This window comes from Sylvia atricapilla, chromosome 15 (genome assembly GCF_009819655.1).
Source record: "Sylvia atricapilla isolate bSylAtr1 chromosome 15, bSylAtr1.pri, whole genome shotgun sequence".
NCBI classification, from domain to species: domain Eukaryota; kingdom Metazoa; phylum Chordata; class Aves; order Passeriformes; family Sylviidae; genus Sylvia; species Sylvia atricapilla.
The window spans coordinates 9,445,595-9,467,323 of NC_089154.1; the positions used below are offsets into that span (position 1 = coordinate 9,445,595).

Below are 21,729 nucleotides of genomic sequence, written 5' to 3' on the forward strand. Positions count from 1 at the left end.
CGGCGGGCGGCGCGGCCCGCGCGGGTCCGGGGCCGGTGTCGGTGCCGGGGCTACGCCAGGGGCATCCCGGGCCCGCCCCGCCCTCCCACCGGAAGCGCTCACCGGCGCCCGCAGCCAATCGGAGCCGGGGCAGCACCTTCCGCGCATGCGCAGCTTGGCGCTGCGCGCTGCCCGCCGCCATCTTGGAGAAGGGCGCGGCGCCTCGCGGGGCGTGAGGGGAGGGCGGGCCCAGAGCTGCGCCTGGCCCCGCTCCCTCCGTACTGCGCATGCGCCAGAGGCGCTTTCCCGCGCGGCAGGAAATGGGCGGTGATTTGGCTACGCCTCGGTGGGCGGGGCTATGGTTGGACACGCCTTTTGTGGGCGGGTCCTCTGATAGACGGGATGGAGGCGTGGGAGAGGGATGGGATAGGATAGGGATAGGGATAGGCATAGGGATAGGGATAGGGATAGGGATAGGGATAGGGATAGGGATAGGGATAGGGATAGGGATAGGGATAGGCATAGGGATAGGGATAGGCATAGGCATAGGCATAGGCATAGGCATAGGCATAGGCATAGGCATAGGCATAGGCATAGGCATGAGGTGAGGTTGGGGATGGGATGAGATGGCAATGATGTGGGTTTGGGGATGGGATAGGATGGGGATGGGGACACGGATGAAGGTGGGATTGGAATAGAGATAGGGATGGAGATGGGCATGGGGAAGGGGATGGGTTTGGGATGGGATGGACTCAGACCTGGGCAAGGGCCTGAACCTGAGCCTGCAGCTGGAGCTGGAGCTGGCTCTGGATGGGCCTCGACCCCATCCCAGCCCCCAGGGCTGCCTGTGCTGCCTCCTGCCCCCTGAGGAGCCTCCAGGGCTCTGGATGTTGGTCTGGGCTTTGTGTCCATGTAACTAATTAAGTAATTAAATGAACCAGAGCAACACAAACCCCCAACCCTTCCAGCCCTCCTCAGCAAGGACAACAAAGCTCCATGGCATAGAATCCTTTGGCTATTCCCATGTCCGGGGTTTGTCTCAGCCTGGAGCTCTTTGTGGCCATCAGTTTTCCATTGCCTGACCTGGCCAGGAGCAGAGACATTAGCAGGGAGATCCAGACCCATTAATCCAGGGGATTAATGTTAGGAAAATTGAAATCCAGTCCGTAACAGCTGCCCCACAAAACCAAGAAGCTGAGAACCACTGCAACTCCAAACCAGTGAGGTTGATACAGATCAATGTTCCCAAATTCCTGCGGCATCTGCAGTGATGAGAGGTGGCTCAGCCTGGCAGCTTAAGGGGCTTTAGAAGGGAGAACAGCCCTGTGGGGACATTGCAAAGGCTGGCACTTCCTTTAGAGGATTAAACCCAGGAGGAGGGGGAATAAACCGTCTGTGGGGCTGGAACTGTCCCCAGGGCTCCGCAAGGAGCTTAGGGCTGAGCGGCCCCATGGGGTCTCCAGGAGGATTTTCTGTCAGGGAGGATTTTATTTCCACGCTCTCAGCAAAGCACTGAGCTCAACAGGCCCCAGTCCTGCTCATCCCCCCAGGGAAAACGCTGTTCCTGGGCCAGGTGGGCTGCTGGAACTGCCCAGGGAGGAGCAGGTGGGGAGACACAGCCTGGACTGTGCACCCCCAGGCAGAGCCCCAAGTCCCAAACCTGCCTCTGCATCACCTCCAAACCTCCCCAAAACCTCCAAAATGCTCTACAACACCTTCCAAGACCTCCACAGCCCCTCCAACCCCTCCACGATCCCTCCAATGCCTCCAAAACCTCCCCAAACCTCCAAATTCTCTCCATCACCTCCAAAACCTCTACAACCCCTCCAAAACCTCTCCAACACCTCCAAAACCTCCCTAACCCCTCTAAAACCTCTCCAAAACTCCCCAAATCACCCCAGCGCCTCCAAAATCTCTCCAACACGTCCAGAAATCCTCTGACTTCTCCAAAACTCCTCTGACACCTCCAAACCCCCTCCAAAACTTCCCCAATACTCCCAACACCACCAAACCCCTCTGATGCCTCCAACACTCCCCAAAACATTACAACACCTCCAAAGTCTTCCTAACACCCCCAAAACTCCTCTGAATGCTCCAAACCCACTCCAAGACCTCTCCAACCCACTCCCCCCACCAAACTGAGCCAAGGAAGGTTGGCATCACACCCCATCCCATCCCACCGCCCTGTGCTGGGCAGACTGGGCAGGGCAGCCAGGGTGGCCGTGGTGGGTGAGGGACCTTTGTGGCCACCACCAGCCCCGGTCAGTGTGTTCCTGCCTCCACTCCTGCTCTGCTGCACACCCCAGGGTGATCCGAGGCTGGAGCTGCCTGGATTGGCCACCCCAGCAGGGCTCCCGCCGGGATGTGCAGCTGCGCGGGCTCGTTACCATGGTGATCATTAAAAGAATAATCTCATTATCACCCTTTGTCATTCCCGGTGGGGCTGTGTGCTCCCAGCAGCCGGGGACAGGGATCTCCTGAGCCTCCCCAGCCAGGGGACCCACTGCTCCCACCACTGTTGGGGCTTTTTTGGGGTCTCCAAAAGAGAAGCAGCTCCAGGTGCCTGGGATGAGGAGGGAGGCATTCACAGGCGAGGAGAAGGTGATGGGAACCTAAGGAAGGAACCTTCTGGCAAACTGCTGGATCTCTACAGGGAGACTTCTCCTCTATTCCACTTATCCCTGCAAAGGCCAAGGATGCGGAACAGCTTTCGGGGATGTGAGGCTGAGTTTTTGCAAACCTTTGCTTTAGAAACACTCGTCCCAAGGTAAAGGAATCATAAAGCATGGAAGGGTTTGTGTTGGAAGAGACCTTAAAGCCCGTCCAGTTCTTTCTCTGCCATGGGCAGGGACACCTTCTACTATCCCACGTTGTTCCAAGCCCCATCCAACCTGGCTTTGGACATTTTCAAGGATCCAGGGACAGCCACAGCTGCTCTGGGCACCCTGTGCCAGGGCCTCCCCACCCTCCCAGGGAACAATTCCTGCCCAACAATCCCATCCAGCCCTGTTCTCTGGGACTGGGAAGCCATTCCCTGTGTCCTGGCTCTTCAGGCACTTACAAAAGGTCTGTGCCCATCTTCCTTCCAGGCCCCCGTTAGACACGTCAAGGTGTCCCCAGTGTCCTTGTGCCTCATCCAGGAAACACCAGGTCTCACATGGCCCCATCAGGGACCTCCTGTTGCTGTTATCCATGGAAAACAAGGTGGGAATTCCACAGCAGCATCACTGGAGCGTGAGGAGGAGCCTGTCCTGGAAAGGGTCTGCTTTATCCCATTGCTGGAAAGTGCCATTTCTTAAAGAAAATCAAGAGTCCCCCAAACCAGTGACTGTGCCAGCCCTCTCTTCAATTTGGGCTTCTCCATCCCTAGAGAGGGAGCGGCAGTGTTTGGACTGTGCCTGGACCAGCCCCAAGGCAGGAGAAGCCATCCACCTTTTTTATAAATGTGTTTGGTAACTTTATGTTTTAAAAACACAGAAGGAATGGAAACGCCATGGAGCTGAACAGCTGTTTGGGGAGATGAAGGGAACAGGATTTGTGAAAATAATTTGTTACCACATGGTTTATCTCTCAATTTTTATTACAAACAGGCTCTGAAATGCCTGTTCTCCAAACCTCCTGCACTGCTGCAGCCTTGATTCCAGCCCCTTCAATCCCACATTCAAATATTCATCACATTTAATTGCTTTATTCCTGTTTTGCAGCGTTTGGGTTTTGCCCTCAGGGTGAGTCTGAGCCTCACGCCAACCCAGCAGCTGGCTGTGCTTCCCCTCACATCCCTCCCCTCTGTTCCCATCTCCTTTATTGTTCCTGCCACAAACCGAGCTGTAACTCATTGGGAATGCCATGGAGAAATGAGCATTTTACTGCCCTGCCGCCTCATGCAAAGCAATTTGATGAAAAGGGTTAAACTGTGTTTTATAAGTCCAATAAAGCAGCTTGGAAAAGTTTTGTCCACAAAGCCTCACCGCTCCCCACGTCTCCCAAGTTCCTTGGCAAGGAATTTGCTTATTTAGCAAGCTGCAAAAACCCAGCAGGTAAAAATTCCTGAGTACAAATTCCTGAGGAAAGTACAAACGCGGATAATTAATGATACAAACCCAGCAGAGCCTGGGGACAGGGAGCTCTTCCCTGGGTCTGTCTCCTGCCTCAGTGTGGGGTGGGACACAGGTACCCTGGTGTCCCAGGGGTGGAGGGTGCTCACCACAGCCCTGAGGGACCTTTGTGGCTTTGTGGCCACCACCCTGGCCAGTGTGTTCCTGCCTCCACTTCTGCTCTGCTCCACACCCCACTGGGATCAATCTGGGACCATGCTGGGGTTTTGGCACTGATTATATCCCTGGGAATGGCTTCCCAATTCCCTCTGAAGCGTGGCTGCTCCCAGCCTGGGACTGAACGAGCCCATGGGGACAGAGCCCTGAGCAGATCCCCAAAGGGCACACAGATGGGGAGCACAGCAAGACCGAGCTTTAGGCAGGATTTGTGGGTCTGATGCCTGGAGAGTATTTGAAAAGGAGCCCTGGAAATTCATCCCAGTGTCCCAAGCACCCCTTCCAACAGCTCCAGAGCCAGAGGAGCAGGTGGAAGCCACAGAAGTTCTCTCTCTCCGCTCTCTTGCAGACAGGAGAAAGAACTTGGTCCTTTCAAAAGGCTTCTTTTGAACCTGCACAAAATTCAGACTCTCCCAACCTTCTTCCCAGATCAAATCCACCCAGGCAGCACAGCACGATGTCCTGACCTGCCCTTCTGTGCCTCTCCCTGCTCTCAGCATCCCATGGTTTTGTGGGACACCAGCAGAGGTGGTGGAGGAGGATGATGGAACTTGTGTTCCCATGGGCAAGGTCTCATCCTGAGGAGTCTGTCCTTCACCAGGAGCTCCTGCAGGGATACGCCAGGAGCCACACGGATTCATGACTGGCCCCTTGGTCCCACATTGTGGTGGGATTTTATTTAGTGAGGCAGGAGGGTCCCGTGAGCCAAGCAAGGTGTCCTCTTTTTGCAGGAAGCAGAGGGTGGAGGGGGAAGCCATCAGGGGCTCCCTAGGCCTGGCCATGCTCATCCTCTTCCCTTCTCCTCCAGGTTTATGCTCCATTCTGCTCAGCCCATTAGCCAAGGCATTACATTTTAACATTTTTGTTGCTCCTGCAGCACGCTCCTGGTGAGTGGGTGCCTGAGTGGATGCCAGAGCCTGGCACCAGAGGACCAGGGGGCCTGGGGGACCTGATCCCATGGGCTCCCTGAGTGCAGTGCCTGGGCAATGCTGATGCTGCTTCTCCCAGTACCCAAGGAGCAGTATGGAAACAGCATCACTGCAAACACTCTGCACAGCCCCAGTAGAGCCAGGCTGGGAGAGCTGGGGGTGCTCACCCAGAGAGGAAAAGCTCCAGGGAGAGCTCAGAGCCCCTCCCAGAGCCTAAAGGGGCTCCAGGAGAGCTGGAGAGGGACTTAGGACAAAAGATGGGGGGACAGGACACAGGGAATGGCTTCCCACTGCCAGAGGGCAGGGTTAGATTGGATATTGGGAAGGAATTGTTTCCTGGGAGGGAGGGGAGGCCCTGGCACAGGGTGCCCAGAGCAGCTGTGGCTGCCTCTGGATCCCTGGAGGTGTCCAAAGCCAGCTTGGATGGGGCTTGGAGCAGCCTGGGACAGTGGAAGGTGTCCCTGCCCACGGCAGGGGGTGGAACAAGATGAGTTTTAAGGTCCCTTCCAACCCAAACCATTCTGGGATTCCAAGATTCTGTGAGATAAAATTGGGATCATCAGAGTCTCCTGGAGGGACAGGACCCAGAGCAGCAGAGCCAGGAGCTTTCTGGCCACGAGGTATTAAAAAGCCATCGATTTCTGCCATTAGCCGGGGTGTGGCCGGAGCAGACGCCACAGGCAGAGCCACTCTCTGAATAATTCAGGGCGAGAGATGACGAAGCCCAGGGCCAGGCTGGGGAAGTCTCTCCCTGTTCTCCTGCTCCAGCTTCCCAAGGACATGGCTTTTGCTCCTGTCCCAAGACACTGAGTGCAGGCTGGGGCGAGGGACCAGGACTTGGTCCCAAGGACATGGGGGACATGTGTTGGTGCCTGAGCCAGACCCAATGGATGGGGAACAGTGACATGTCAGGGCCATGTGAGTTTGGGGGCTCCTGACCCACTGTGGCCTGGCACATCCCCCTGGAGCCTGTAGCAAGGGTCCATTTTGGGGCAGGGACGTTCATCAAGGGGACACTGCTGTGGGGCAGGGATGCATTTCTGGGGCAGGACACTGCTGTGGGGCAGGGACACCCCTCTCAAGGCACCGTGGTGCTACTGTCCTGTCCCTGTCCCAGCCTGCCCGTGCAGTGGGAAACATCCCAGGATGGCTCCCAGCCACCTCCTCCACCGCCAGCAGGCCGGGCCACCCCCGAGCACCCCGGGGAAGAGATTTCCAGATTTCCCCCCGATTGTGCCGTGTCTCCTGGGCCAGAGACAGCCCGGGGATGTCGGGCAGAGCCCCGGGGACAGAGCACGGGCTCCTCGGTGACTCGCGGTGCCCCGGGAGGACGGGCTGACTTTGCCCGGTGTCGGCCGGTGATGGAGGGCCCGGAGGCTGCAGCGGGCACCGGGAGAGGGCGGCTGGAGCCCGGGCAGGCGGCATTCGAGGAGTTAACTTCCAGCCTCGCCGCGGGAGTCGGGAGCTATTAATACTCGCACGCTGCTTTAGCTGTCAGAGCGAGCGGCTGCTCTGCTGGTGAGACGAGCCCCGCGGAGCCGCCGCTCCACGACGGCACAACTTTCCCCCTCGGTCGGTGTGTTCGGCTGCCGGACGCCGCCGGACCCTTGCAGACCGCGCTGGATCCTGTCAGAGCCCGCCGGAGCCCACCTGCTGCTGGGGACACTTCAGCTCACGGCGGCCGGGCACAGTCCGGGCCGTGGGGCAGCCGCTCCCCGCCGCCCCTCTGAAGCACCGCAGGGTTTGGACCAGGTTTGGTCCACCCTGCCGGAGCCCTGGTGCTGGCGATGCCATCCCGGCTCGGCACCTCCTGAGGACCGGCAGCGCCATGGGTGCCGGGGTGGCACCGGGCATCGCCGGCCCCGGTGTGAGGGCGACGCGGGACACGGCCCAGCCCAGAGCGGCCTCCGTGCCCGGGAAAGGGCCGGTCCCGGCGCTCAGCCCGGCCGTGTGACACCATGGCCCCGGGAGGGCCGGCCTGAGCCTCCGGCCACCGCCGGCGCTGGCGAGGAAGATGCCAACATCCCCCCGGCACTGCCTGCCCTGCGGTCGACCTCGCCCGGGCGCGGTGGCCACCGGACCTGAGCGATGGATTCCTTCTGCTTCGTCTGCTTCCAGAAAGAGGAGCTGCAGCCCCTGCACCTGCACAGGTCAGTGCCGCAGGAGGGGACACAGCTCTGGTGGGGACACGCCGTGAACCCACGGCAGGGCACGGCCCGGGAGCGGGGCACCGAGCCCCGGGGACAGCCCCGGGCTGGGGACAGTGGCCGGCGCCGGCCGGGACAAAGTTTCCCTGGGACCCGGCGCATCCTCTCCGGGCCACAGGAGTCCGGAGCCGGGGCTGTGCCTGGAGACGCTGGGCGCAGAGCACGTGTGTCCGGCCGGGATGCGCTTCCCTGGCACAGCTCTCCAGGGAACCCGGTGGGCATCCCGTGCCGTGCCGTGCCGTGCCAGCTCAGCGCTGCTGCTGTGCCCATGGGGAGCAGTGCGGCAGCGTGTGCACCCACGGCCTCCCCGAGCCATCCCAGAACCATCCTCGAGCCATCCTGGAGCCATCCCACCCGTCCCTGCTCACCTGAGCAGGATCCCTGGGCGGTCTCTGCTCCTCCCTGTCTGACCGGGGCCGGGCGCCTAGTGCAGCTGGGGGTTCAAAAGCAGAGCCTCGAGACTCCCCGAGGCCTGTCCCTCTGGGCAGCGGCACCGGCTCTCGCCTCCCCCTTTCCCGAAATCTCCTCTCCCACCGGCGCTGCTGAGCAACAGCCAAGGAGAATGTGCCGGTGCCGGAATTAGCCGGGCAGCCGGCAGGATGCGAGGTGTGAACGCTGGCACATGTTGTGCCCAACTGCTCCTCCGTGGCACTGAGCCACTGCCGGCTCCTGTCCCACGCTGCCTGCTCCAGCCAGGAGCCCTCCAGGCACTGCCTGTCCCCGGCGAGGTCTGGGGGGCCTCAGGGCCATCAGCTGGATCAACCCAGGCAGTCTGTCCTTCCTCCCAGGTCGCAGGAAGCTGTAGGATTTGTTTTGGTGTAAATCTTGAGGTTTTGGAGCCTCAGTTCCCGTGAGTCAGGTCGGGGGAACAGGGATCGAGAGGGCCAGGGTGTGGGTGCTGCTGGCTGGAGTGGGGCACAGAATTCCCAGGGCTCCTGTCCCACAGCCCAACCCGGCCTTGGAGCTGACCAGTGGCATCCAGCCTGTGTCAGGCCACAGGTGGCATGAGTTTTGCATTCTCAGCCGGGGAGGGAGCACTCGGGGTGGCACTGTGGTGGCCCAGGGTCCTGCGTGGTGGCTGCGTGGGGACCGAGGGATGGACACTCACAGCCTGTGCCCAGAGGCTTCTCCCTGTCCTGCCCTGCTTCAAGGTGGGCGGCACTGGGGTGTGTGTGTGTCCGGTCCCTGAACACCAACACCCCCCTGGTTGCCACTAGCTTGTCCCTGAGTCTGTCCCCGTCCCATGGGGACACAGCTACCATCGCCAGTCACCTCCAGCACAGCCCCACCGGGGTGGGCTCCCCGGGGTGACAGGAGGTGCTGCCATAGGGGCAGTGCGTGGGCCCCACGCGTGGGTGCTGCGGCAGTGTGTCTGTCCCCCATGTCTGTGCCCATGTGTTCGTCCCTTCATGTTTGTCCCCCCCGTGTCTGTCCCTACGTCTGTCCCCTCGTGTGTGTCCCCACGTCTTTTCCCCTGTGTCGGTCCCCCCGTGTCTCTCCCCCCGTGTCCGTCTCCCCGTGCCCGTCCCCGCAGCCTCTAGATGGTGCCAGGAGAACGGGCAGCGAGCGGAGGCGGCGGGCGGTGCCGGTGCTGTTGGGGTACCGGGGTACCGGGGCGGGCCCCGTGGCTCTCCCCGTGCCCCCAGTTCATCCCTCCTTCCCCTCGAAGAAACCCGTTCCGCTTCTTTTCCCGAGCATCCCATCCGCAAAGAACCCCGTCCTGTCCCGTTCCATCGCAGTGGCTGAACCGCCGCCCCTGTGCTCCGGGGTCAGCCCCATTCCCAAATCCCGACTGCGGCCGGTGCGGCCCCAGCCCGGATCCATCCCTCGGGTCCCTCCCGGCCCCGGGGGCACGGGGCGGGCTCCGGGCCGGGGGCAGCGCCCCGAGGGTCGCAGCCGGGGTTTCGGCGTGTGTCCATCACCAGCGGGACTGTCCCGGGGCTCCCGGGCTGCGGCCACTCCCTGACCTTGGGAGCGGCCCCCGGGAATGTCCTCCCGGCTGTCACCGCGGGGAATGGCAGCGCGGGGGGGGGACACCGAGCTGGAGGCTCTGAGCCCCGAGCCCGGCGCTCCGGGAACAGCCCCCACCACCCCCTTTCCCCCGGGAATCCCCTGGATGGGCTCCGTCCCCTGGGACCGAGGGGACACCCGGCGCCCCCGACACGGGTGGTGCCCTCCAGGCTGGGGGCGGGGGGTGCTGTCCCCACGGGTGGGGACACGCCGGAGCCCCCCGGGGTGAGCGGGTCCCCTCCGCCCGTGCTGCGGCTCCCGGCGTGCTCCGCTCCCGCCTTCCCTCCCTCCTTCCCTCCGCCGCTCCTTCCCGGCATCCCCGCAGCATCCCCGGCAGCTCCGGCTCCTGTCACCGCAGTGTGACACGCGCGGGTGGCCCTGGGACCCCTGTGGGGGGCTCAGCCCCTCGGCTCCCGCGATGGCCAAGCGATGGCGAAGGGACGAGCGACCTTCTCGCTGAATTCCGAGGGGATTTGGCGCGCTGGGAATATTTTGGGCTTTCCAGGTCATTTCCCGCTGCCCACCCTGCCCGGGCACATCCCACGGCACGGGCCGGATATTCCCGTTCCCAGCACAAATCCCAGGGGCGCCCGTGGTCCCTCGGGGAGGCGGGGGCTCTTCGCACGGTTTGGGATTGCACGAGCTGATAAACATGTTTGATCTGGCTCCTTTCATCTCGTTAATCTTAATTAGTTATTAATATTCCGGGAGTGCTTTGAAGACCAGGAGCTGAGTGCGGGCGCTCCCTGCTACAACTGGTGTTACTATGGCTCGGTGTGCCTGTCACCCACGAGCACCGAGGGGTGGGGACACTCCAGAGGGACCTGACGGGCCCCACAGAGCCCCACGGAACCCCCGGGGTCACAATGGAGCCCTGCTGAGCCCCACGGAGGCCTGGCAATCTCTGAGGAGCCCCATGGAGCCCCACAGATCTTGGTCCATATGGAGCCCCACAGATCCTTACGGAGACTCACAGGACCCCACAGATCCTTATGGAGCCCCATAAAGCCCCATAGAGCCCCACTGAAGCTGAAGGAGCCCTGCTCAGCCCTACATGGCCCCACTGAGCCCCATGGAGCCCATAGAGCCCCACACAGCCCTGCCAAGCCCCTGGAGTCCCCTGAAGCCCTGCCAGGCCCAGCTGGTCCCAGCGCCAGCTCGGCCCCTGTGTCCCCAGGGCACAGGGTGGTGACACTGGGAGCTGACCCACGCGTGGGGCGTGTGACACCGTCCCTGCAGCCCGCCATGGTCCCTGGGCTGGCTCCCCGAGCACCGGCACCTCCCGCCTGACCTAGAAACAGCCCCGAGCTATAAATAGGGAGAGAGTTGACAGAGAGCTCAGAGAACGCCGCGAGCGGGAGGCTGCTGGAGCCAGGATGGCACCGCAAGGACAGGCAGGGGACACGGAGGGACAGGGCCGCGGGAAGGGACGAGGCTGGAGCCACCCCATCCCCATGGAGCGGGGCGTGCGAGGCAGGCGGCTGCGGCTTTCCCTGGCCCGTGTGTGCTGCTGCGGTGACACACAGAGCTCTGCCCCTCTCCCACGGGTTTCCTCTCTGGCGCACCTTCACTCCTCGGCTGCTCTCCTGCCCTGTGCCAGCCCTGTCCCAGCCCCGCCTGGCCGGCGCTCTGCGCTCCAGCATTTCTCTCCCAATGCCATTCCCATGTCTCCACCGCGGTGGGAACCATCCACACCGGCAGCATCCCAGCCTCAGGAGCCGGGAGCTGTGGCAGGAACCGGCGAGCGGAGGGGACGGAGGGGACAAGCCCCGGGAGCCGCAGCCGCCCCCTGCCCGGGCTGGCGCTGCCCCGTGCGCAGCTGGAACAACGGGGTGACAGCGGCACAGCCGATGGCAGCACAAATTAAAGCGGAGCGCCGGAGTGTGATTCAGCCTCTCTTGCCTTAAAGTCATTCATGAAAAGGCTTAATTGCTCTGCATCCTCAGCGCGAGCGGAGCAGAGCCACCAGTGAGTCAGTGCCGATGGCTGCTCGGCTCTCCCCGGCTGGTGGGGCCTCAGGGGGCAGGGGAACGGCCCCGGGCCCAGTGGGAACAGTCCGGTGTCCCCCTCGGAGAGTGGGGCTCAGTCCCTTTAAGGTGACATCGCGGCAGCAAAGGGACCTGGCACTCAGCTGAGAGACAAAGAAATCCCGAAGCAAATCGTGGCTTGTGCTAAACATCCCTGCTTGGCCTTGGTGGGCACGGAAGGAAATCTGGGAAGACGAGGTGTGTCCAGGGACGCTCCAAGAGGGAGCACAGTGCCAACCCCTCGCCTTCCTCCGGGAGAGCTTCACTGTGGTCCAGGCTGGAGGTGCCTGGAAGATCCTGGTGCCCAGCTCTGACATCACTTGCTGAAAGTGTTGCCGAATTTAAGGCACCTGAAGGGAAGCCCCCGTGATGTCTTTTCCTCATCTGGCATTTCCCGGCTTGGCCTGAATGTTCCCACCATTCACGAGCCACAGGGGAAGCCACATGTCCTGCACACATTGAGGAGCAGCATTCTGGGGAGCGGTCTGTGCCATGGTGGGCATCACCTGTGCCATGGTAACTCAGGGTGCCCAGAGAAGCTGTGGCAGCCCCTGGATGCCTGGCAGTGTCCAAGGCCAGGCTGGATGGGGCTTGGAGCAGCCTGGGATAGTGGAAGATGTCCCATGGCAGGGGATGGAACGAGATGATCTTGAAGGTCCCTTCTAACCCAAACCATCCCCTGACCCAGGGCGGGCATCACGCACACCACAGAGGCATCTCCTGTGCCACAGGAGAGGGAGCAGAGTCTCGGAGGGCTCAAGGACAGCAGGGCCCAGGGAAGCAGCAGGACGTGGTCCTGCGCTTGAGCATTCTGGCTGCACAGTGCTGACGACCCCCAGATGCTCCAAGCTTGGATTATTTGGATCCTCGGGTGGGGTGGGGTGTGAAGCCTCCCCCCGCGGAGCTCCGCTCCCGTCCCCATTGTCCCCAGCTCCGCCGTCTGCTCCGAGCCCAGCCCGCGGTACCCGAGCTCCGCACCCGGCGGGGAGGGGGCGGCCCAGCCCCGACCCCCCTTTCCTGGGCCGCTCCCGCACCGACTCCCCCCGGCTACACCAGGGGGGGCGGAGACAAGCCCCGCATCGCTCATTCCGCATCCCCCATCCCCGCGGGGCCGGCGGCGGAGCCCCCCCGCGCCTCCCGCTCCTCCCGCTCCGCGCTCCCTCCCCGGGGCGGCGCCGGTGCCGGTGCGGGCGGAGCGCGGCGCGGGGCGGGGCGGGCGCTGCCGGGGGTTGCGGGGGGCGCCGCGCTCCGCTCCCTCCGCTCCCTCCGCTCCCTCCGCTCCCTCCGCTCCGCTCCTCCGGCGGCGGCGGGGCCGCGGCATGAGGAGCCCGGCGGGGCGGGCGGAGCGCGGCGGCGGCGGCGGCGGCTCCTCTCCCGCCGGGGACGGGGCGCGGCGGCGGCTCGCCCCTCCGGTAAGGCGGCGGTGCGGGGATGGGGCGCGGGCACGGGGATGCGGGGATGAGGATACGGGGATGGGGGTGCGGGGGGCGCTGCCCGCCCAGTACCGAGGCCGCCCTTTGTTTGCCCGCACGGCGAGGGGAGGGGACAAATCCCCCCATCCCGGTACGACCGGCGCTCCGGGATGAATGGAGCGGGGTGGGCACCGAGCGGTTCGGGCGCTGCCCCCGGGATCGGTGGCTCCCCCGCCCCGGGTCCCTCCTGCGGCCGGTGGCACCTGCGCCCCGGGCGGCCCCGGTACGGCGGGAGGGCGAGGGGGAGGGACGGGGACGGAGGGGCGTGAGTGACACCGAGCTCTGCCGGGGCCGCGGGGCTGGTCCCCGGAGGCTCCCGGCGGGTTTGGGGGTGTCTGGAAGGGTGCGCTGAGCTGGAAGGCAGCTGGGAACAGGGAAAGGGTAGAGCAGGGAGAGGCGGCCTCGGGGGCAGCTCAGGCCGTGTCCCCTCGTGTCCCCTCATTGTGTCCCCTTGTGTCCCCTCATCATCTCCCCATCTCATCTCCCCTTGTTTTCTCCTCCTGTTCCCTCACCTCTCCTTGTCTTCCCTTACCAGCTTCCTGTCTTCTCTATTACCTCCCCTCATGTCCCCTCATGTCTCCTCATGTCCTCTTGTCATCTCCCCTCGTGCCCCGTCCATCATCTCCCCTCGTTTCCCCTCATTGTCTCTCCTCATCGTGTCCTCTCTTGTTCCCTCGTCATCTCCCCGTGTCATCTCCTCTCGTCATCTCTCCTTGTCCCCCCTCGCATCCCTTCACCACGTCCCCTCCTATCTCCTTGTGTCCCCTCATCCCCTCCCTTATCTCCCCGTTCAGCTTTCCTGCTGTCCCCTGCCGTCCCCCGCTGTCCCCTGGCCGCGGGCGCGGGGCCGGCCTCTCTCCCAGCCGGTTGTTCCCCGGGCTGCAGCGGGGAAGGGGAGCGTGACCCACTTTCCTCCAGGTCCGGCCTCGCTGCCGCCGTGGCCGCGGGCGGGCGACGCCAGCCGGGAACCCCAGCACAGCCCGGGGACCGGGGACACGGTGGCCCGGCCTCGGAACCCCTCTGTCCTGGGCCCACGGCGGGGCAGGGGTCACCTGCCCGGTGTCACCGTGTCACCCTGCGCTGCCCGGGCTGCTGCGGGAGGAGACCACGGCAGAGGTGGGAGCGTCCTCCTTCACGGGAGCGGCCGGCGGAGGCTGCGGTGGGAGCGGTGCCCGGGCTGCACGGGCCACATAAAGCCCCTTGGAGCGGAGTCAGGGCTGGGTTCTGTGGCAGAGGGACGTGTCGCTGCTGTCGCCAGGAGCGAGCGGGGCCGAGGGCCGGCTGGCCCCGCCGTGGGGTCGGGCAGGTGCCGCTCGGGGCGTTTGTCTTTGCAGATCCCAACCGTGCGGTGCTGCCGGCGCTGGCGGAAGAGTTTTGGGAGGGAGATGATGACAGGCTGATGAAACCAATCAAACAATGAAGTAATCATAAATCCCCGGTGCTGGCGGCGAAGGCGGGAGGAGCTGCAGGCTGGAGGAGCTGAGGTCCTAACGAAGCCATCCTGCTCGGCAGCAAAAACCCCGGGAGGTCGTAACACTGAACGGCAGCCAAGGTCCTGTCATTGGGGCCGATGGACAGAGACAGCCCCGTGCGGATGAGGGCAGGGAAAATCCTGCTGGCAGCTCCGGGAGAGCAGCGCGGAGGGCACAGGGAACGGTGGCAGGAAGGAGGAGCGGCGGCTCCCCGGGAAGCAGGCGGAGGAAACGGTCCTGGCGCTGCTTTGTTTGCTCTTCCCAAACTGCTCTGTGAAACCTGAATCCTGGGACCGAAGGCTGAGGAAGCTTGCCACAGGCTGCTGGCCAGGATGGGAGATGGGTCCTGCAGTGGGGGACACCATGGATGGGTGTGACAGGGCCTGACCCTGCCCTGCAGCTGGACATCTGCACTGGGAGAGCAGCTCCTGCGACTGGGAGCCCAAGCCTGGCTGGGCGTTCCTTGGCTTTGCCGAAGACAATCCCGCTGCCGAGCGGGCTGCTCTGGTCTAGGCAAGGAGCTGGTATGAGAATTGCTGGATAACTTGGAATTCGGTCCCAATTCAGTCCTAAGCTGGGGGCACTGGGGAGTCCCAGCTGCTGCGGGTGCTTCAGTGGAGGTTTGGTGCTGGTTCCGGTGGTGTCCGTGGTGCTCCGGAGGTTTCTGGCGCTGTCCCGCTCTGGTGGAGCCAGCGCAACATGAAGATGTGCCCCACCCACGGCATCTTGGAGGTGGTTGCTCCTCCTGGGCTGTGGGATGCTGGCAGAGAGGCTGTCCCCAAACCACTGCCAGCAGCCAATGTCCCCATGCCATGTGTGACCAGCCACCTCCTGGACACACTTGGCTTGTCCTGGGTGGCTTTGGATGGCCCTGGGGTGGCACATGGATGCAGGAACCCTTTCCCTGGGCCTGTTTTGCTGCTCTGGATGAGGTGGGAGGCTGCCGGGCCATGGTGGGTGCCTGTGGCTCCGAGCCCCGGTGAGATTCCTGGCCTGCCCCCACGTTGTCCTCGTTAGGCCAAGGTGCCTTTGCCAGCCCTCCCTGGGCTCCAGCGTGCCACAGCCCCGGGAAGCACAGCTCATATCTGGTGTGCGGGTCCCAGCGGCACGGAGGAGAGGAGAGGATGTCCCTGGAACGGGGTCAGGCAGGAACGGAGGTGGCAGCAGCTGGAAATGGAGTGAGGCGCTGGGAGGCAGTGGCCCAACCTGGGGCACGGCCCAAGCACCACTGGCCCCTCGTTCCAGTGACACCAGGGTGGTGCTGGCATGTGGAGAGCTGGGAGAGGGGATGGCTCTGGCAGGGCCCAGGGCGTGACTTTGCTGGCTCAGTGCGTTGTTTAGGACAGGACAGGTTTGGAAGCTGGTTGGGTTGTGGAGGGGTGCCCCGGCCTCCAGCCTGCTGGGCTTGGGTGGCAGTCAGTGTTACTTGCTCATAACTGAGGGTTTGGGAATGGGAAACGGGGAAATGAAAGCTCTGCCAAGTGCAGGGAAAGAGCAGCGTGTGTCTGTGCCCATCCCACTACTGCATTTGACGTTTCTCCCCTCTTTAAAGAGGAATCTGGGTCTTGCAGAGCCCCTGCCCTGCGTAGATTTTCCCTTCATCTTCCCAATTCCTTGCCCCAGAGCAGCCCACGGTGCGAGTCCCAGCGCCTGGTGCTCAACCGTGCATCAGGCTCAGCCCAAACCCTTTTCCTGTAACCTCCCTCAATAACCGGGTTGTTTTTGTGTCAGTCTCTGATGTGGCCAGAGGGATTTTTTTTCCCCCTTTCCCTCTTAATTTCCAAGCAGCCGCTGCTCCAGCAGCCTCCTCTGCGGGAGCCTGGGGCAACTCTCCCGGGCGGCCTCTGCTCCTCTCAATGAGCTCCTAATGAGTTTGCAATTAGTTATCGGCAGAGCCGATGTGCCCAAGGCTGGGCGTGCGGCGGAGCGGGATGTGGAGCGAGGCAAAGCCTCCCCCGGCAGGGAACAGCGCTGGGACAGGATTGTCGGGGCCAGCCCCGGCTCCTGGCGGGATGCTGCGCTCTGGATTTGGGGTAATGTCCATCCGGGATCTGCTCCACGGGTCTGGGGATGGAGCCGCGAGGTTTGGGAAGAGGAGCGGCAGCTGCCGACGGGAGACGAGTGGCTGCCTATAAATACCTGCCAGGGAGCAAGGAAGAGGTGGGTGGATTATCCTCCTCACTCAATGAGATAAACGGTTCTGAAGCTTAAACACAGAACAATTTTAGTCTGAATAGTAGGAGAAATGGCTCAGGATGCGGAGATGACGGCAGGAACCGCCTGTGGTGAGCCGCAGGTCCCGGGGCCACGTGGCAGCGGCTTCGCTGCCTCTTTGTCACTCCCGGGATCTTGAGCCATGGGGGGCTTTGCCAGGACTCGGCCGGGATGCGAATCCTTCCTCCGTGCCTGGGAAAGCTCCTGCAGGAACACCTGAAACTGAGCTGGAGAGGGTGCCTTTGTCTTCCCTCGGACAGGGTGCTGACTCCTCTGCCAGGGTTTTGGGGCGGGAGAGGTGCCGGGAAAGGGCCCCGTTCTGGCCCTGGAGTGACCCGATCTGGCCTGTGGCTGCACTGCTGGTCCGTGGTGTGACTGGCCTGGCTGCAGAAGGATGTGGGACCTCAACCCTGGCCAGCCCGAGCTGGTGGCATCTCCTGCCACACTGGCACTGCCATCTCTCCGTGTCCCGCTATTCCCACATCCCTGCCGTCCCTGGGAGTGCCCCGAGCTGGAACCGAGCTCCCGCTGCCTCCTGCTGCTGCCTCGCTTCACTGCTCACATCAAACCCAACATGTTTTCAAAAGCCTTTCAATTTTTAATGAAAACTGCGTTTACGCTTTCCTTGGCCTCGGCACGTCGATATTTCGGTCACTGTTTGGCATCTCCTGGGCCCGGCCCCGTGTTCCCGTTAGCCCTGGCCAGGAGGGGGTGGCTGTCGGGGCTGGCCGTGCCGGCGGCACTGCGGCAGGATCCCTACACATCCCAGTCCCTGGCAGCACATCCCGGTGCCAGCTGTGCCAGCCCACGCCGCAGCACGGGACCTGACGTGGCGGGATCCCTGCTTCCCATGGATGTTCCTCGGTTGCTGGTTGGGAAGGAGACACCTGGAAACCCCAACAGGCTGAGCCAAGAGGAAAAGCAAACAGCCCTTGACTTGGAGAGCACTTCCACAAGCTGCCAGTCCTCCTCTCTCCCATCCAACCAGCAGGGCTCTTCCTCAAACCCAACCTTCCCGACTTGAATAATTGCATTTCAACGCTGGTTAATTAAGGGACATCGACGAGCGCAATCGTAAATCCAAGTGTAGCCGGAATTCTTTGTGCAGGATGCTGGGGGCTGTTCTCAGTCCTGCCTCCAGCGAGTTGCTGCTGATCCACCTCCACCTCCAGCACCCAGACGCTGAGATGGTGCTCCTCTGCCAGGGGGCCAATGAAACACTATGGAGATGAGCTGCTTCGGAGATCTTATGAGTCAAACTGTTACATTTTTGGAACATCATGATGTTGAAGTTCCTTTTCTATTTTTTCCCCAACTTCCCGGGGAAAAAATATAACTATAATAAGTGAAGAAGCTGAGCTTTGGTTTGGGATGACAGGCAGCACGGTGTGGGGAAGGAAGGAACGAAGGAGGGAGAAGCTGGAGATCCGACTCAGCCTTATTGGGAAGGGGCTGGCAGGATCCTTGTGTGTGATCCTGACCGTGGGGTGCTGCAGGCACTTTGTGGGGTGTCTGGCACCATTTGGGGTGGCTGCCACAGCCCCTGAGCAGGGCTCAGCCCATGGGCACAGGCTGGGCTCTCTGAGTCCATCTTTACCCACTGAGTGCCCTCCCCACATCCCTGGCTGCCCAGGGTTTGTGCTTGTGCAGTGATGGAGGGTGAGGCAGTGCTCTGAAGACCTCAGAGGACTTGCTGGGGTGGTTTCACTGCTGTGGTGGTGTGGTGGGTGACTCCGAGCTTGAATCTTCTCGTGGGAATGGTCAGAGTGAGGAGAAAACCATCCCTGGTTTATTGGGAGTGAGGAATGTTGGTGCTGTTGTCCATGTGCTGCTGGCTGGGCCGGCCTCTGCTCTGCTTTGGTGAGATCCCACCAGGAATGCTGCATCCAGCTGTTAGTCCCCAGCACAGGAAAGACATGGATATGTTGGAGCAAGTCCAGAGGAGGCCACAATGATGATTATTGGGATGGAACACCTCTGCTGTGAGGAAAAGCTGAGAGAATTTGGATCATTCAGCCTGGAAAAGAAAAGACTCTGGGAAGATCTTAAGGCCCATTTCAGTACCTCAAGGGGCTCCTGGAGAGCTGGAGAGGGATTTGGGACAAGGGCTTGGATTGGAGGACAAGGGGCAATGGCTTCCCACTGCCAGGGGGCAGTTATTGGGATATTGGGCAGGAATTGTTCCCTGGGAGGGTGTGGAGGCCCTGGCACAGGGTGCCCAGAGAAGCTGTGGCTGCCCCTGGATCCCTGGAAGTGTCCAAGGCCAGGCTGGATGGAGCTTGGAGCAACCTGAGGTAGTGACAGGTTCCCTGCCCATGGAACAAGATTGGCTTTAAGGTCTCTTCCAACCCCAAAGCCATCTGGGATTCTGAGATTCTCCACACCAGAGTGTCTGGCACCCTGCCCAGCAAAGGCCAGGAGCTGGTGCTGGTGGATGGACGGAAAGATGTGAGGGAGGCATTTGCTGCAGAGCCTTGGTGCCTGTGCATGGCCCTGGTTCCTCTCGGGGCTTTGCTGGCCGGGGTGAGGCTCAGCTCTGCGGGGGCTCAGTACCAGAGTGGACAGGGCTGGTTCTTGGGGTCCCTACTGGGGACACAGCAGCTGAGGGGACCCCTAAAGGCCTTTAGTTCCTGTCCTGCAGGGTGGCTGTGAACACACCAGGCCTGAGAAAATGTGTCCATGTGTGTCCCTGTGTGTGTCCATGTCCCTGTCTCCTGTCTCCTGTCCCTGTGTCTGCCATGCCTGGAGCCCTCCCTCTGACCCCAAACATCCACATGGCTGCAGCCCCGACAAAGGCTGGAGCATCCCCTCCAGAGCCATTGGCTTGGTGGCTTGTGGGGACAGAGGGGTGGAACCCTGGGGGGGCTGCTCAGCACCACCCTGGCAGCCCAGTCCCCCTTTGCTGCAGCCCTGGGGAGAGATAGGACGAGACAGGATGGGATGGGATGGGATGGGATGGGATGGGATGGGATGGGATGGGATGGGATGGGATGGGATGGGATGGGATGGGATGGGGAGGGGTGGGACACAAAGGCTCTGCAGCCCCCACAGAAGCAGTTGTGCCTTGCAGCGCAACCATGAGCGCGGGCTCGATTGAGCAGGAGCCGTCGCGGAAGCTGGGCTGCTGCGGGGTGCCCCTCATCACCGAGGACATGCAGTCCCTGGCCATCCGCACCCTCTCGGGCACCGACATCACCAAGCACTATGACCTCATCCGCGAGCTCGGCAAGGGCACCTACGGCAAGGTGGACCTGGTGTCCCACAAAAGCACAGGTGAGAGCAGGGGGTGTGTGTGCTGGGAGCACTGTGCCTGGTCTGTCCCAGCCGGGGCTCACTCCTGTCCCCTGCCCTCCGCAGGCACCAAGATGGCCCTGAAGTTCGTCAACAAGAGCAAGACGAAGCTGAAGAACTTCCTGCGGGAATTCAGCATCACCAACACGCTCTCCTCCAGCCCCTTCATCATCAAGGTCTTCGACGTGGTCTTCGAGACCGAGGACTGCTACGTCTTCGCTCAGGAGTACGCCCCCGGCGGGGACCTCTTCGACATCATCCCGCCTCAGGTGGGAACCGGCACCTCCCGTGGGAGCCTTGCTGGGGTTTGGGGGCTCAGGGGGTGCTCAGCAAAGCTGCCCCTGTGCTTTGTGCCCATGTGGGAGGGGGCGCAGGGGCTGGGCACCCCTGTCTGGGCTGGGCTTGACCACAAGGACCTACAAACAAGTGTAGGACCCATCACTCTTCTCCTGAAGAAGTTGTGGCTGTCTCTGGATTCCTGGAAGTGTCCGGGACCAGGCTGGATGGGGCTTGGAGCAACCTGGGATAGTGGAAGGTGTCCCTGCCCAGGGAACTGGATGATCCTTAAGGTCCCTTCCAACCCAAACCATCCTATGGGGAGCCTGAGACCCACCACCCACCCCTTGGGTGGCCCAGGACCCACCACCCCCTTGCCTCAGAGCACCCAGAGATAAAAGCAGCCCTGCCCATCAGACCACAGAGATGTGGGTCCCCGGGCCGGGTGGGACCCGCAGGGCTCAGTGGCTGACGCCGTGTCCCCCCACAGGTGGGGCTCCCCGAGGAGCTGGTGAAGCGCTGCGTGCAGCAGCTGGGCCTGGCCCTCGACTACATGCACAGCAAGAGCCTGGTGCACCGGGACATCAAACCGGAGAACGTGCTGCTCTTCGACCGCGACTGCCGCCGCGTCAAGCTGGCCGACTTCGGCATGACGCGCAAGGTGGGCTGCCGGGTCAAGCGCATCAGCGGCACCATCCCCTACACGGCGCCCGAGGTGTGCCAGGCCGGCCGAGCCGAGGGCTTCGCCGTGGACACCAGCATCGACGTCTGGGCTTTCGGGGTGCTCATCTTCTGCGTCCTCACCGGGAACTTCCCCTGGGAGGCGGCGGTGGCGTCCGACGCCTTCTTCGAGGAGTTTGTGCGGTGGCAGAAGGGGCGGCTGGCGGGGTTGCCCTCGCAGTGGCGGCGTTTCACGGACAGCGCCCTGCGCATGTTCCAGCGCCTGCTGGCGCTCGACCCCGAGAAGCGCTGCCCCGTCAAGGAGGTTTTCTACTTCATCAAGTGCGACCTCATGGCCGAGGTGCGGTGCCGGCCCTCCTACCGCTCCCGCAAGCACGCCAGGGACAAGCTCCCGGCCGGGCCGCACTGCCACGATGCCGGCGGCTCCTGCACGCCCGCCCCGCTCAAGAGGACCGTCCTGACCGAGGGCAGCGGAGCCCGCGGCCCGGAGCCCGGAGCAGCCGCCCCGGGCACGGCCAGCAGGACAGACGGACGGCAGGACAAGGGCAAGGGGCAGATGGTCCTGGCCACAGCAATAGAGATCTGCGTGTGACGGCGGCTCGTGGCGGCTGCGAGACCCGCCCCGTCCCCCCGGCCCGGGGACAGGGATGGGGGGAGCACATCGTGGTGGTGGCACGAGCCGGGACCGGGCTCTGGGTGTCCCAAAGGAGGAAAAAAAAAAAAAAAAAAAGAAAAAAAAAAAAAAAGGAAAAGAAACACAATCGAAGAGGAAAAGGACAGGACTGGGCGCGCTCTGTAGCGCCGAGGATGCCGATCCCCCCGCCCCGCCTGGGCGAGGCCGGTGGCCAGAGCCCAGCCGAGGGCACCGCTCGCTGCCGGGGAGGCTGGGGGCACCCACAG

The 21,729-nt window shown here is 62.7% G+C and overlaps 1 protein-coding gene across 3 annotated transcripts; it reads left to right on the forward strand.

Moving 5' to 3' along the window:
* The first annotated feature begins 7,157 nt into the window (after positions 1–7,157).
* SBK1 (SH3 domain binding kinase 1) lies at positions 7,158–21,729 on the forward strand. Of its 3 annotated transcripts, none has more exons than XM_066330118.1 (4): positions 7,158–7,329; positions 19,652–19,854; positions 19,939–20,141; positions 20,639–21,729. In XM_066330118.1, exons 1-4 carry the CDS (start codon positions 7,268–7,270, stop codon positions 21,419–21,421), a joined length of 1,251 nt encoding a protein of 416 aa, XP_066186215.1. In that variant the 5' UTR covers positions 7,158–7,267; the 3' UTR covers positions 21,422–21,729. The 3 variants fall into 3 exon arrangements, with proteins under 3 accessions (XP_066186215.1, XP_066186216.1, XP_066186218.1); XM_066330119.1 differs by lacking the exon at positions 7,158–7,329 and adding an exon at positions 12,793–12,835; XM_066330121.1 differs by lacking the exon at positions 7,158–7,329 and adding an exon at positions 16,666–16,817.

Bases quoted from the DNA above. Each gene is read 5' to 3' on its own strand.
- SBK1 (XM_066330121.1), top strand. From the start codon at position 16,753: ATGCGAATCCTTCCTCCGTGCCTGGGAAAGCTCCTGCAGGAACACCTG. The intron at 16,818-19,651 runs GTGCCTTTGTCT...TGTGCCTTGCAG, and splicing joins CTGAAACTGAGCTGGAGAGG to CGCAACCATGAGCGCGGGCT. The intron at 20,142-20,638 runs GTGGGAACCGGC...GTCCCCCCACAG, and splicing joins TCGACATCATCCCGCCTCAG to GTGGGGCTCCCCGAGGAGCT.